This window comes from Stegostoma tigrinum, chromosome 7, assembly GCF_030684315.1.
Source record: "Stegostoma tigrinum isolate sSteTig4 chromosome 7, sSteTig4.hap1, whole genome shotgun sequence".
Lineage (NCBI taxonomy): Eukaryota > Metazoa > Chordata > Chondrichthyes > Orectolobiformes > Stegostomatidae > Stegostoma > Stegostoma tigrinum.
This window is the reverse complement of record NC_081360.1, coordinates 16,998,430-17,012,868: the sequence shown is the minus strand read 5'-3', so window position 1 is coordinate 17,012,868 and position 14,439 is coordinate 16,998,430. Positions and strand designations below refer to the sequence as shown.

The window sequence follows — 14,439 nt, the reverse complement described above, 5'->3', positions numbered from 1 at the left end:
TGGTGGGGTTGGAGGGCAGTGTGGAGCGAACAAGGGAGTCACGGAGAGAGTGGTCTCTCCGGAAAGCAGACAGGGGTGGGGATGGAAAAATGTCTTGGGTGGTGGGTTCGGATTGTAGATGGCGGAAGTGTCGGAGGATAATGCGTTGTATCCGGAGGTTGGTGGGGTGGTGTGTGAGAACGGGGGGATCCTCTTTGGGCGGTTGTGGCGGGGGCGGGGTGTTAGGGATGTGTTGCGGGAAATACGGGAGACGCGGTCAAGGGCGTTCTCGATCATGTGGGGGAAAGTTGCGGTCCTTGAAGAACTTGGACATCTGGGATGTGCGGGAGTGGAATGTCTTATCGTGGGAGCAGATGCGGCGGAGGCGGAGGAATTGGGAATAGGGGATGGAATTTTTGCAGGAGGGTGGGTGGGAGGAGGTGTATTCTAGGTAGCTGTGGGAGTCGGTGGGCTTGAAATGGACATCAGTTACAAGCTGGTTGCCTGAGATGGAGACTGAGAGGTCCAGGAAGGTAAGGGATGTGCTGGAGATGGCCCAGGTGAACTGAAGGTTGGGGTGGAAGGTGTTGGTGAAGTGGATGAACTGTTCGCTTCCCAAAATCCACAAATCTGCCTGCCCTGGTTGACCCATCGTCTCAGCCTGCTCCTGCCCCACCGAACTTGTCTCCACCTATCAGGACTCCATTTTCTCCCCTTTGTCCAGGAACTCCCTACCTATGTCCGTGACACCACCCACGCCCTCCACCTCCTCCAGGACTTCCAATTCCCTGGCCCCCAACACCTCATCTTCACCATGGACGTCCAGTCCCTATATACCTGCATTCCGCATGCAGATGGCCTCAAGGCCCTCTGCTTCTTCCTGTCCCGCAGGCCCGACCAGTCCCCCTCCACCGACACCCTCATCCGCCTAGCCGAACTCGTCCTCACCCTCAACAACTTCTCTTTTGACTCCTCCCACTTCCTACAGACTAAGGGGGTGGCCATGGGCACCTGCATGGGCCCCAGCTATGCCTGCCTCTTTGTAGGTTACATAGAACAGTCCCTCTTCCGCACCTACACAGGCTCCAAACCCCATCTCTTCCTCTGGTACATTGATGACTGTATCGGCACCGCCTCTTGCTCCCCAGAGAAGCTCGAACAGTTCATCCACTTCACCAACACCTTCCACCCCAACCTTCAGTTCACCTGGGCCATCTCCAGCACATCCCTCACCTTCCTGGACCTCTCAGTCTCCATCTCAGGCAACCAGCTTGTAACTGATGTCCATTTCAAGCCCACCGACTCCCACAGCTACCTAGAATACACCTCCTCCCACCCACCCTCCTGCAAAAATTCCATCCCCTATTTCCAATTCCTCCGCCTCCGCCGCATCTGCCCCCACGATAAGACATTCCACTCCCGCACATCCCAGATGTCCAAGTTCTTCAAGGACCGCAACCTTACCCCCACAGTGATCGAGAACGCCCTTGACCGCGTCTCCCGTATTTCCCGCAACACATCCCTCACACCCCGCCCCCGCCACAACCGCCCAAAGAGGATCCCCCTCGTTCTCACACACCACCCCACCAACCTCCGGATACAATGCATTATCCTCCGACACTTCCGCCATCTACAATCCGACCCCACCACCCAAGATATTTTTCCATCCCCACCCCTGTCTGCTTTCCGGAGAGACCACTCACTCCGTGACTCCCTTGTTCGCTTCACACTGCCCTCCAACCCCACCACACCCGGCACCTTCCCCTGCAACCGCAGGAAATGCTACACTTGCCCCCACACCTCCTCCCTCACCCCTATCCCAGGCCCCAAGATGACATTCCACATTAAGCAGAGGTTCACCTGCACATCTGCCAATGTGGTATACTGCATCCACTGTACCCGGTGTGGCTTCCTCTACATTAGGGAAACCAAGCGGAGGCTTGGGGACCGCTTTGCAGAACACCTCTGCTCAGTTCGCAACAAACAACTGCACCTCCCAGTCGCAAACCATTTCCACTCCCCCTCCCATTCTTTAGATGACATGTCCATCATGGGCCTCCTGCAGTGCCACAATGATATCACCCGAAGGTTGCAGGAACAGCAACTTATATTCCGCCTGGGAACCCTGCAGCCTAATGGTATCAATGTTGACTTCACCAGTTTCAAAATCTCCCCTTCCCCCACCGCATCCCAAAACCAGCCCAGTTCGTCCCCTCCCCCCACTGCACCACACAACCAGCCCAGCTCTTCCCCTCCACTCACTGCATTCCAAAACCAGTCCAACCTGTCTCTGCCTCCCTAACCTGTTCTTCCTCTCACCCATCCCTTCCTCCCACCCCAAGCCGCACCCCCATCTCCTACCTACTAACTTCATCCCACCCCCTTGATCTGGCCGTCTTCCCTGGACTGACCTATCCCCTCCCTACCTCCCCACCTATACTCTCCTCTCCACCTATCTTCTTTTCTCTCCATCTTCGGTCCGCCTCCCCCTCTCTCCCTATTTATTCCAGAACCCTCACCCCATCCCCCTCTCTGATGAAGGGTCTAGGCCCGAAACGTCAGCTTTTGTGCTCCTGAGATGCTGCTTGGCCTGCTGTGTTCATCCAGCCTCACATTTTATTATCTGTGGCTATAATCATCCTGTTTCAAGTCAGACTCCGAGAACTTGATTTATACATTTCACAATGCAGGGGAGCCCTATATATATAAGGAAATAATGAAACTTTGTCAATTTTTACAGTGATGCAAGTCTATGAGGAAAAAGCAGTGGGGTGAGACTAATTGATCTTTAATAAAGTCCCACATGTGAGACTTGAGTATACTATCAAGACTGAGTCTTCAATGCCTACTGGGAGATGTCAGACTGCCATCTTTCAGATGAGATATTAAACTGAGTCCCAGCCTATACCCTCAGTTTGTCATGATAGTGTTGCAAGGTGGACTGTCAACTTTGGACGGTCATCATCTGATTTTAATCGATTGGACTTTCATGGACTGATATGGAGACAATGTGGAATTGAGGTAAGTGATCAACCAAGATCTAATTGAGTGATGGACTAAACTTGATGGACTTACTCCTCTTCTCACGTTCCTTTGAAATGGTTTCAAAGAAGGGAAAATGCTGATTTAAAATTGGTCACAGTAAGGACCTGGCAACATGTTGAGGCACGATTCATAAGTCCATCATTAAGAAGAAGCAGGCTGAACTGAAATTAACAATTTCACCAAACAAGACACACATCAGTCAACCTGACCCGTTACTCAGTGCTCCCCACACTTCTTCCCATTGTCACCCCAATGCGATGCATGAACATTATCCAGACCCACCACAGGAGTGGAAGACATCTGTGAGGGTAGAGGATGATGTGCCTCTGAGACTGGTGGATGTAACAAGGGAGTGAGTGAGAGCTTTAAGAACAGAAGGGGGAAAATCTGTTTAGCCCATAGGGTTTTAAGGAAAAAACACTTACCTTCCCTTTAGGGCTCTCTTTGGACAGGATTGAAACCTACAAATAAGGCACTTAGGCCATGGCCATTATTTGAAAAACTGTGAGATTTAAAGGAGCCTCATAGCTGCTAGAACTTGATCAGAATAGCAGTTGACTCCACTGGACAGCATGACCCTGAGTTTGAGTGAAACTGCTGCATCTCCTATTTGCTATACATCCTTATAGGAAGTTCTGGTCTTGGAGAATAAAACAAGAAACCTATGTCTATCTCATTTGAAAACAAGGAATTCAAAAATTGGAAAACACAAACTAGCTGTATTTCAGGGAACAGCTTCTGGGCAGAGCAGAGGAGACTGATTTGTGACTGGAATGATCTAGAGAAATCTCCCTCTCCCAGGTGATTGAAAGATGAGCAAACTGGAAAGAAATGGCCCCTGGGGATTCAAAGAGATCTACAATATTAATGGCTACCATGCATCCTGGATATCTCTAGTGAACCGTGATCTCAGGTTAAAGTCTGACAATTCAAGAACACCCTAAAGACTTTAAAAGAGTAGATTCTTAGGTGTTCTTTTTGTACTCGATGCTATTCCCTTTTTTTAAACTTTTCGTCTGTCTTTGTGTGCGTGTTTGATATCATGCCTTTCTTATTTCTCTCAGGGTTAACAAATGATTAAATTGCTCTTCCTTTTACTCAAGAAAACCTTGTAATTCGCTCCTTATTTGTTTCTGGTGAATCTTTGTTGCGGCAGACTGAGAAAGTTGGAAAGAAAAGAGCTGATCCAATTTACTTCTCCTCACCTGATTGCAACAAGGTGGATATTAAAAGGTCCCTGGGGCATTAATTTAAGCAGAAGGTGGAAGGACTTTGAGCAAATTGGCCAGTAGCTGCCATTAAAACAGACAGCCTGATCATTGTAAATGCAGCAAACTTTTTATTAATTGGCATCTACGTGACCAGGATTGTGACAGTTGATCAAATATTCCAGTTGATCAAGAGGTCTATGTAATCAATGTAAAAACCCACATTAAGTAATAGAAATGTAACGTGGGGGTATATGCATCACTGCTACACTTTATCTACAGCATGAATCACTTAAATAAAAAAGTAACTTTGCTTTAAATAAAACTTACCAGCCGAGAGCCTTCTCATTCGCACCCTGAACTGACAACTTGGGCATTGCAGTAGATTGCAGTACTTGAGGAGAAATTGACTTGAAATTGAATCAACTGTTGATATTTCATGTGGCCATTCGATTGAACAACAAGTATATTTACATTGAGGTAGATAAATTTAAGAACTGTGATAGTTGGACAAAATAATATGGTAAACTTCGCTGTATTTGAGGTATATAATTTATTGAGAGTGCCCTCTCATTAAAGTGCCGGTAAAAGCAAAATTTGCTGTATGTACATAAATGTCAGAAGCAATGACAGGCTGGGGTCTGGTAGAATTCACTCCACCATTTCACAAGCAGTAATAAAGGCCCAGACAACATTGTGGAGAGAATGTTAGGCTATTGTATTAAGTGTATCGGGAGTGGACAATGAGCTGAATGATAACAAGGCAGAAACCCCAGAGACTACCTAATTGGAATTAAAACCAGAACACTAGCCAAACAGACTCAGTGCTGAACATACCCAGTCGTTTTCCACGAGTTGTCTCAGAAAGTGCACCTGTTCGAAATCCCTAGGAAGGAGTTGGAGCATTTGGTCCCTGAAATGAAAGACAAAATTCCTTTACCTAACTTTGGTTTCTTCTTGTATTTAACATGTTGCCTAGACAACAGTGTTACATTTCTATGGTGAGTTTAGAAGGATAGATTGAAGGCTATCCTCCTCAGGGAAGAAAAGGTTGAGAGGAGAGTTGACAGAAAAATGATCAATAATCATGAGGAGCTGCATTTTTATGGAGCCAGGAAGACTCTGTGAAGTTGTGAAAATGGAAGCTGGGACCTAAATACATTATTCCCTAGCCCGTTCCCAGCACCTCCATCTTCCAACCAGGGTGGATTATGGGTGTGATCTCGTTTGGGAATGTCCACATTGCACTCCAGTCCTGGCTGGCTCCATTGCTTGGCCAGGCATGTCCTAAGTCCTCAGAACCAGATTTTAATGGACTTTTGGTTCGTGGTATTTCAGAGGTACCATGAATCACTATCTGGATGAGGGAACCTTTTGAAATGTAAGTTCAAAATATCCACTCCTTTCATGTTCTCGTGGAGTCCCATGAGCCCCATATGCCAGGTTATGATATTTCCATGCACATTCATTTCTGATAAACCTTGTGAGATCCAATTGATCTCACAGTGACAATAGAGTACATTTAAGAAATTTATGTTTAAAACATTAGTGCATTATTGTCCACTTTCTTTAAAATATTTTCATGACAGCCCAGTAACAATGCTAGTCATTTGGACCTTTTAAAGTCAACAGCAGAAACTGCAAGCACCTGAAACCTCTTTACTTGTATAAATTACCATTGTCTGATTTCTAATTTTTTTTGGTTTAGCTCCCTCCCTCTCTTCCTCCCTTCCCTCTCTCACCCTTGTTCCCTTGCTGGGCATTGTAATAATTTGATTAAGCAGAAAGATGGATGATCTTTTGGTGGTGGATAGTTGATGGAAAGTATAACTTGGTAGTGGGAAGAAAGGTTGTGTGTGATAACTCAAAAGGAAAAGAAATCAATTGTTTGATAAGTAGAATAGATCAGAGAACCAGAGCAGTCAATCAAGGAATATTTTCCCCGGGGTTGGATGGGGGAGATAGTTTGGGGCAGGGCAGCTGTTTCAACAGTCATATAGATATGTGGACTTTCAGCACAGAATAGTTCTTGAGAATTCATTAGAATGTTGAAACAGCTACACTCTGAGGAAAACATTGTTTTATTGGGAGCTCTGGCTCTCTGATCTACTCTGTTCCTTGGGCTGTGCTTATTTACATACACTAAAGTGGTTTCAAGTGCTCGCAATTTCTGCTGTTCATTCTTTAAAGAGCCTGAATGAGTGACACTTTTTAAGAAACACGCGAATATCTACTTCATTCCTTCCAAACAGAGAGTATGGTTTGTGAGATAATGAAGTGTGGAGCTGGAAGAACACAACAAGCCAAGCAGCATCTTAGGAGCACAAAAGCTGACGTTTTGGGCCTTGACACTTCATGAATGGTTTTGGGTTGCCATGACCTGGCGTGGAAGGTGTGAATGTCCATGGGGGTGGGTAGAGAGGCACAAATGGCATGGAGGGTATGAGGCACCAACCAGGGGGATGGATTGATGTATAAGGGTAGAAAAAACATCAATTTAAGGTGAACGCCAGAAGGGTCAAAGATAACATTGTAAAATATATTTCTATCTGGTGGATGTCTAGGGTCTGGAATGCACTACCCAAGAAAGCGGTAGAGGTAGACTCAGTCAGGACTTTGAACAAGGATTTGGATGCATACCTAAAGGCATGATATTTGCAGGTTTGTGGAAAGGGGCAGCGGAATGGAACCAGCTGGGTTGCTCTTCCAAGGAATGAACTGACTCGACAGCACAAATGGGCTGTTTTAGTGCTGTGAGAGTTTCTATAATTCGAAAATGTCCTGACATACTTAAGAGGAGCTTTATCAAAATGTGTGTCCATTGAGCTGCATAAACAAGATAAGTGGCCAAAAGCTTGGCAAAAAAAGAATGATTGAACCAGGAGGGAAATGTAGAGAGGTGCGAGTGTTTTGAGGAAAGAATTTTGGTATCTAATACATGGCTGCTAAAAGGAATTGATTAAATTTGGGGACTAACAAGAGGAATGGAGGAATGTCAAACTCCTGAAAGACCATAAAGCTGTAGAAGGTGAAAAATAGAGAGAGATAAAGCTATGGTGGAATTGGAAATCAAGGATAAGAATTTTAAAATTGATCTTTACAGATCCAATGCAGCTTAGTGAGAACAATGATAGAAAAATGGCAGGATTTTGTATGAAGTTATAGATCCATATAGTGTGGAATCAGGCCATTCAGTCCATTGAATCCACACCAACCCTCTGAAAAGCATCCCACTTCATCCCTGAAGTCCTACATTTCCCATGGCTAACCCACCTGGCCTGCACATCCCTGGATGCTATGGGCAATTTATCGTGACTAGCCACCTAACCCCACACATCTTTGGACTGTGAGAGGAGACCCACGCAGACACAGGGAGAATGTACAAATTCCACACATGCCTGGGGGTGGAATTGAACCCAGGTCTCTGGTGCTGTAAGGCAGCAGTGTCGAGCACTGAACCACCCCAGGTCAAGCTTACGAAGGGTGGAACAAGTGGTAAAACATGTGAAGTCTGGTTTTGTGATCTACAACTGAGACGTGACGTAGCAATTCAAAAAAATTACATGATCTTGGCCTCACTTGTAATGCTGTGGAAAGACGAAGCGATTGTAAGACATTTTTTTTAAAAGATGATAAGGTTGATGTTTTTCCAAACTCTGTAAATGCTATTCTTTAGCAGCATAGTAAAACCAAGAAGATCTTAGGCCGCCAAGGCAGCATTGGAGCATCAAACTGTCTCACCAAGTACCATGTTCTCTGGACCCGCAGTAATGTTTAGAATTGGGCTGGCTGGCAATATTTTTGCTGAATACAATTTGCCTAAACCCATATTGTTCAGCTCATAATGTTAACCAATATGCTATTTTCTTTAGTAGTTTGCCTACATTTTTAGGACTGTTTCGCTGCTTCCCTTAAAATATTGACAACTGGTGTTATGCTACACACAGACTGGATCTCCCTGTGGAGCTCCCGTAGATCCAGCACTAACCCTGGAGCCTCCAGAGGTTGGAGGTTAATCTCTGGGCATTTTGGCCAACCACACATGAGTGAGAAATAAAAAACTCACAGGGTCATTAACTGCTGATTCTTTCCTTTTCTTTGAACACTTTTGTATATTGCACTGGGGTTGGTAAAAGTCTGCTTGACGATTGGCCAAAAATGACCCAATTGAGCATCGATAGATTTGTACCCTTTCCCACTGGCCTGGATGAGGCGTTATGCCATGACCATGAGTGTATTAGCAGATCGGAAAGGGTATCAGGCAGGGTGCAGTATGAACGGAATGGGAGATCGTGACAAAACCTCCAGGAACATATCCGATTGAGTAACACCAAAGGAGGTCATTCAGTCTATGCAAGTTCACTGTAATTCACCTAAGAGTGATTCACCCAGTTCTACTCCCCAGCCCTGTTCCTGTGATGTGCAAATCATTTTTCTTCGCAGGCCAGCCACGTCATTCTTCCTCCTTTCGATGTGGGGCAGGTGTGGCCGATTCACATCCAGATGGACTCAGATTGGATTTGATTTGATGTGAATTATTATTGTCATGTACCGAGATACAGTGGAAGGTATTGTTTTAAGAGCTATCCAGGCAAATCAAGCCTTACATAAGTACATCAGATTATTGGAACAGAATGCAGAGTATAGTGTACAAAGTGTGGAGCTGGATGAACACAGCAGGCCAAGCAGCATGTCAGGAGCACAAAGGCTGAAGTTTCAGGCCTAGATCCTTCATCAGAGAGGGGGATGGGGAGAGGGTTCTGGAATAAAAAAGGGAGAGACGGGGAGGCAGACTGAAGATGGAGAGAAAAGAAGATAGGTGGAGAGGAGAGTATAGGTAGGGAGGTAGGGAGGGGATAGGTCAGTCCAGGGAAGACGGACAGGTCAAGGAGGTGGAATGAGGTTAGTAGGTAGGAAATGGAGGTGCGGCTTGAGATGGGAGGAAGGGATGGGTGAGAGGAAGAACAGGTTAGGGAGGAAGAGACAGGCTGGGCTGGTTTTGGGATGCAGTGGGGGCAGGGGATGAGCTGGGCTGGTTATGTGATGCCGTGGGGGGAGGGGACGAACTGGGCTGGTTGTGGGATGTGGTGGGGGAAGGGGAGATTTTGAAGCTGGTGAAGTCCACATTGATACCATTGGACTGCAGGGTTCCCAAGCGGAATATGAGTTGCTGTTCCTGCAACCTTCGGGTGGCATCATTGTGGCACTGCAGGAGGCCCATGATGGGCATGTCATCTGAAGAATGGGAGGGGGAGTTGAAATGGTTTGCAACTGGAAGTTGCAGTTGTTTATTGCGAACCGAGCGAAGGTGTTCTGCAAAGCGGTCCCCAAGCCTCCGCTTGGTTTCCCCAATGTAGAGGTTGCCACACCGGGTACAATGGATACAGTATACCACATTGGCAGATGTGCAGGTGAACCTCTGCTTAATGTGGAAAGTCATCTTGGGGCCTGGGATAGGGGTGAGGGAGGAGGTGTGCAGTCAAGTGTAGCATTTCCTGCAGTTGTAGGGGAAGGTGCCAGGTGTGGTGGGGTTGGAGGGCAGTGTGGAGCGAACAGGGGAGTCACGGAGAGAGTGGTCTCTCCGGAAGGCAGACAAGGGTGGGGATGGAAAAATGTCTTGGGTGGTGGGGTCGGATTGTAGATGGCGGAAGTGTCGGAGGATGATGCGTTGTATCCAGAGGTTGGTGGGGTGGTGTGTGAGAACGGGGGGGATCCTCTTTGGGGGTTGTGGCGGGGGCGGGGTGTGAGGGATGTGTTGCAGGAAATGCAGGAGACGCGGTCAAGGGCATTCTCGACCACTGTGGGGGGAAAGTTGCAGTCCTTGAAGAACTTGGACATCTGGGATGTGCGGGAGTGGAATGCCTCACCGTGGGAGCAGATGCAGTGGAGTCGGAGGAATTGGGAATAGGGGATGGAATTTTTGCAGGAGGGTGTATTCTAGGTATCTGTGGGAGTCAGTAGGCTTGAAATGGACATCAGTAACTAGCTTGTTGCCTGAGATGGAGACTGAGAGGTCCAGGAAGGTGAGGGATGTGTTGGAGATGTCCCAGGTGAACTTATGGTTAGGGTGGAAGGTGTTGGAGCATCTGCAGTTCCCATTATCGCAGAGTATAGTGTTATAGCTATAGAGAAGGTGAGGAGGAATATCAACTCCCAGGGCTGATGGCTGCGCAGGGCTGAAATGGCAACAATATCAACAGAGAAATAGCTGAGAGGTCCATTCATTAATTTGGTCAGCATGGGCGAGTTGGGCAAAGGGTCTGTTATCATGCTGTACAACTCTATGTCTCTATGATAAGTCTGATACCAGTGGGGAAGAAGCTGTTCTTACATGCGTTGGTACATGTTTTCCAACTTTTGTACCCTCTGCCCAATGGAATAAGTTGGAAGAGACTGGGTGAAAAGGGCTTTTGATTATATTAGCTGTTTTTCCAAGGCAGCAGGAAGTATAGATGGAGCCAATGGATGGAAGGTTGGTTTGCATGATGGATGGGTCTGTGTTCACAACTCTGTAATTTCTTGCGGTCTTGGGACAGAGCCGTTGCCATACCCCTCTGTGATGCATCCAGATGGGATGATGTCTACAGTGCACCTATAAAAAATGGTCCTTGTGGACAGGCCAAATTTCCTTAGCCTCCTGAGGAGGTAGAGGCAGTTGTGTGATTTCTTGACCAGAGCATCAATGTCACTGGACCAGGACTGGACACACTAGGGCTGAGCCATCCTGCTGCAAGTTACTTTTAAATATGTTGTCACACTTTACACCCTTGAGTTAACTTTTATTTATCCATAATTCTTTACACAGGACTTGATTAGGATTTTAAGCCACACTGACAAAGAGTTGGGGGGGTTGGTAGTGGTAGGGAGTAGATTCAATCAGAGCTCTCCAAGGGAAATGGAATAATTGTCCAAGGGAAAATGATTTGCACATTACAGGGACAGGGCTGAGGAGTAGAACTGGGTGAATTGCTCTTGAGTGACTTACAGTGAGCTTGCGTGGAATGATGAGCTGAATGGCATCCTTTGGTGTTATAATCATTCTATGATTGGATTTGTCATGCCTTCACCTTTGTTTTCTTCGCTTTGTTGCCTGTCTACAGCCACGGAGCAGCTGTCATGTGCCCTACGTGAATTTGTATGACTGTCAATGACTGTCCCTCTAACTTTGACTGCCCTTCCCTCAGGAAGAGCTTTTGCTTCTGCATTGTGCCTCCCTAAAAGTGACAGAACTGAATGACCAGGAACTTACTGCAGGGTGCTGCTCCTGGCTGCTTTTCGTTCAATGCAGAGTGAGCTGTTAACATCATCGCCCACAAGCAGATCAGTTTTGTGCAACGAGAGCAACAGGGGAATCTTACAGGAGATCACAGAAACGTGGGCTATGGCAAGATTTGTGGCAGAATCAGGAACGATGAGTCTAAACATCTTGTAGGATTTTCAGAGGTGGTGTGGCCAGGTTCTCATGAGGCCAGCGGTGAGATGCTAATTGAGAGGGACTAACAGTTTTTAAATGCCTTGATATGTCATATGTGATATACATAAATGAGGAAGGTATAGATGGTCTGATTAGCAAGTTTGCAGATGACACTAAGATTGGTGGAATAGCAGATAGTGAAAGGGACTGTCAGAGAATGCAGTAGAATATTGATAGATTGGAGAGTTGGGCAGAGAAATAGAAGATGGATTTCAATCTAGGAAAATGCAAGGTTGATGCATTTTGGAAGACCCAATTCATGAACCAACTATGTGGTAAATGGAAAAGCCCTGGGGAAAATTGATGCACAGAGAGATCTGGGTGTTCAGGTCCATTGTACCCTGAAGGTGGCAATGCAGGTTGATAGAGTGGTCAAGCAGGCATATGGCATGCTTTCATTCATCGGACAGGGTATCGAGTACGAGAGTTGGCAGGTCATGTTATAGTGTACAGGGCATTGGTTCGACCACATTTGGAATACTGCGTACAGTTCTGGCCACCACATTACCAAAAGGATGTGGCTGCTTTGGAGAGGGTACAGAGGAGATTCACCAGGATGTTGCCTGGTATGGAGAGCGCTAGCTGTGAAGAGAAGTTGAGTAGATTAGAGTTATTTACATTAGAAAGACGAAGATTGAGGGGGTCCCGATTGAGGTCTGCAAAATCATGAGAGGTATAGACAGAGTGGATAGCAAGAAGCTTTTTCCCGGAGTGAGGGACACAGTTACTAGGGGTCATGATTTCAAGGTGAGAGAGGAAAAGTTTAAGGGAGATATGCGTGGAAAGTTCTTTACGCAGAGGGTGGTGGGTAGCTGGAATGCATTGCCAGTGGAGGTGGTAGAGATGGGCACGATAGCGTCATTTAAGATGTATCTAGACAGATACATGAATGGGCAGAGAGCAAAGGGATACATATCCTTGGAAAATGGGCGACAGGTTTAGAAAGAGGATCTAGATCTGCGCAGGCTTGGAGGGCCAAAGTTCGTGTGCTGCGATTTTCTTTGTTCTTTGTCACATCTTGCCTCGCTAATATTCAGCCACTCAACTTACAAGACTCACCCAACCAGTTAGACATCGGGAAAACTCACCAAGGAAACCAGAGTGTCTACCTGGCTCGAAATCACATCCATGTTGCCTGCAGCCCAGCATTGGTTGAATACACTCCTCTTCCACCGACATTGGCATTCAACATCTGCAAACCCATCATGACCATCCTGGCACTTCTGTAATACACTGGCTATGTACTCTGGTAGCACAGACTTGCATTGCAGGGCACAGTGTGCACTGAGCATTGAAAGACAAAAGTGGAGACACTTGGTGCAAAGGGACAGGCTAGATCAGGCGCTCAGTTACTTACCAACAAGAAGCAAACTCACAGCATCATGACTGTGGTTTGCCTTGCAAATTAACGCTGTAACACAAACAAGCAGCTCACCTTGCTGCTGTGCAGCCATCAGCCCTGGGAGTGTATGTCATGCCATACAAAGTCAATCTCACATTTGCTCCGTGTGCCTGCAGTTTACATGGTAGGCAGACTGCGTGTGTACAGCAAACGGGCAGCCATGTCTCAAAATCTTAGGCCACTGGTCCTCAAAGAAATTCATGGAGGCATCCATCAGTCAAGGGATCCTGACCTGACAAGGCAAGTGCAGACTCCCTTACCTGTCTGCGGAATTGGCTACAGTCAAATAGATATCTGCTGAGTAGCGATTTGATGTGGGAGCAGCACGTGGTAAAATGAAAGTGGGCAGGAGAGATGCCACGAGCCAGCATTGGTAATTAATGCTGTGAGTTTGGTAAACCAGGGTGAGGAAACATGCTAAGTTTCACGTGAAAACCCTCTAACAAACCTAATGCCATGTCAACTTAACCAAACAAAATGTGATTCATGCCCTATGACGCAGTAGCAAGATTCACTGGCAATGTCTGGGAGCTAATGTTTGTTCACTTACAGGCACTGGGTAGACCAGAGACTTGTTAAGTGGGTAGATTTGCCAGTGAATTATTCAAACACACATCCTCATCGTCCGCTGATGCACCTAAGCATACCAGGTGGTCTATAGAGAGAGAGATAGCAAAAAGAACTGGTGCTCAGAAACACTTACCAATCGACAACACACTGTTTGAAGTGGTGTTAATGAGGAACTGATTGTGGGCGTGAATTAAATAAGGGAAAAGTACAGCTGATTATTCAGGAAGAAGCAGCGAAGGTGTTCGGTTCAACATTTGATCCATCAAGCTTCCAATCACAGTCACTTTGGTCAAGTTACGGCAAGATCCTATCAGTAGCTAAATCAGATGGACACTTACTTACTTTTAATGGTATTGTGCATCGGGGTTGTCCCATGGGATCTGTTGCATCAAACCAAATGAACTGACAATACTCTGGTTTAACATTTCAGCTGTAGGATGTTACCACCCACAGTGTTGCCCACCCCTTAGCACTGCATGGCAGCGTCATTTAGATTGTAGCTTCAAACATGCCTAGATGTGGTGGATCATTGTCACTGGGTAGTAAATTCCACCATGCCTATGGATTTTCACCGTAGTTTATTTACATTAGTCAAATACTGACAGTCTTCTTCACTGATAATGCAATGGTAATATTTGACTGACTTACCCATTGTATCGCACCTGGAAGCTGTCTGCGATTAGTGGGATTAACCCCAGGATACTGATGCACCTTATCCACCATTTCATGATTATTCACACTCACTGCACCTTCACAAACTC

The 14,439-nt window shown here is 46.4% G+C and overlaps 1 protein-coding gene across 3 annotated transcripts in view; it reads right to left on the bottom strand.

The window, feature by feature from the left end:
• LOC125454357 (carboxypeptidase O) overlaps nucleotides 1–14,439 on the bottom strand; it is a 46,475-nt gene extending 32,036 nt beyond the window's left edge. The window contains exons 1-2 of one of the 3 annotated variants that reach the window (XM_048535039.2): nucleotides 14,327–14,439; nucleotides 5,070–5,145 (exon numbers count right to left, since the gene is read on the bottom strand). In XM_048535039.2, the coding sequence (XP_048390996.2) occupies nucleotides 5,070–5,145; nucleotides 14,327–14,406 (156 nt within the window). In that variant the 5' untranslated portion in view covers nucleotides 14,407–14,439. Of the gene's footprint in view, nucleotides 1–5,069; nucleotides 5,146–13,141; nucleotides 13,247–14,016; nucleotides 14,056–14,326 lie in introns of those variants that run through there. The other 2 variants (XM_048535041.2, XM_048535040.2) reach the window with 2 other exon arrangements.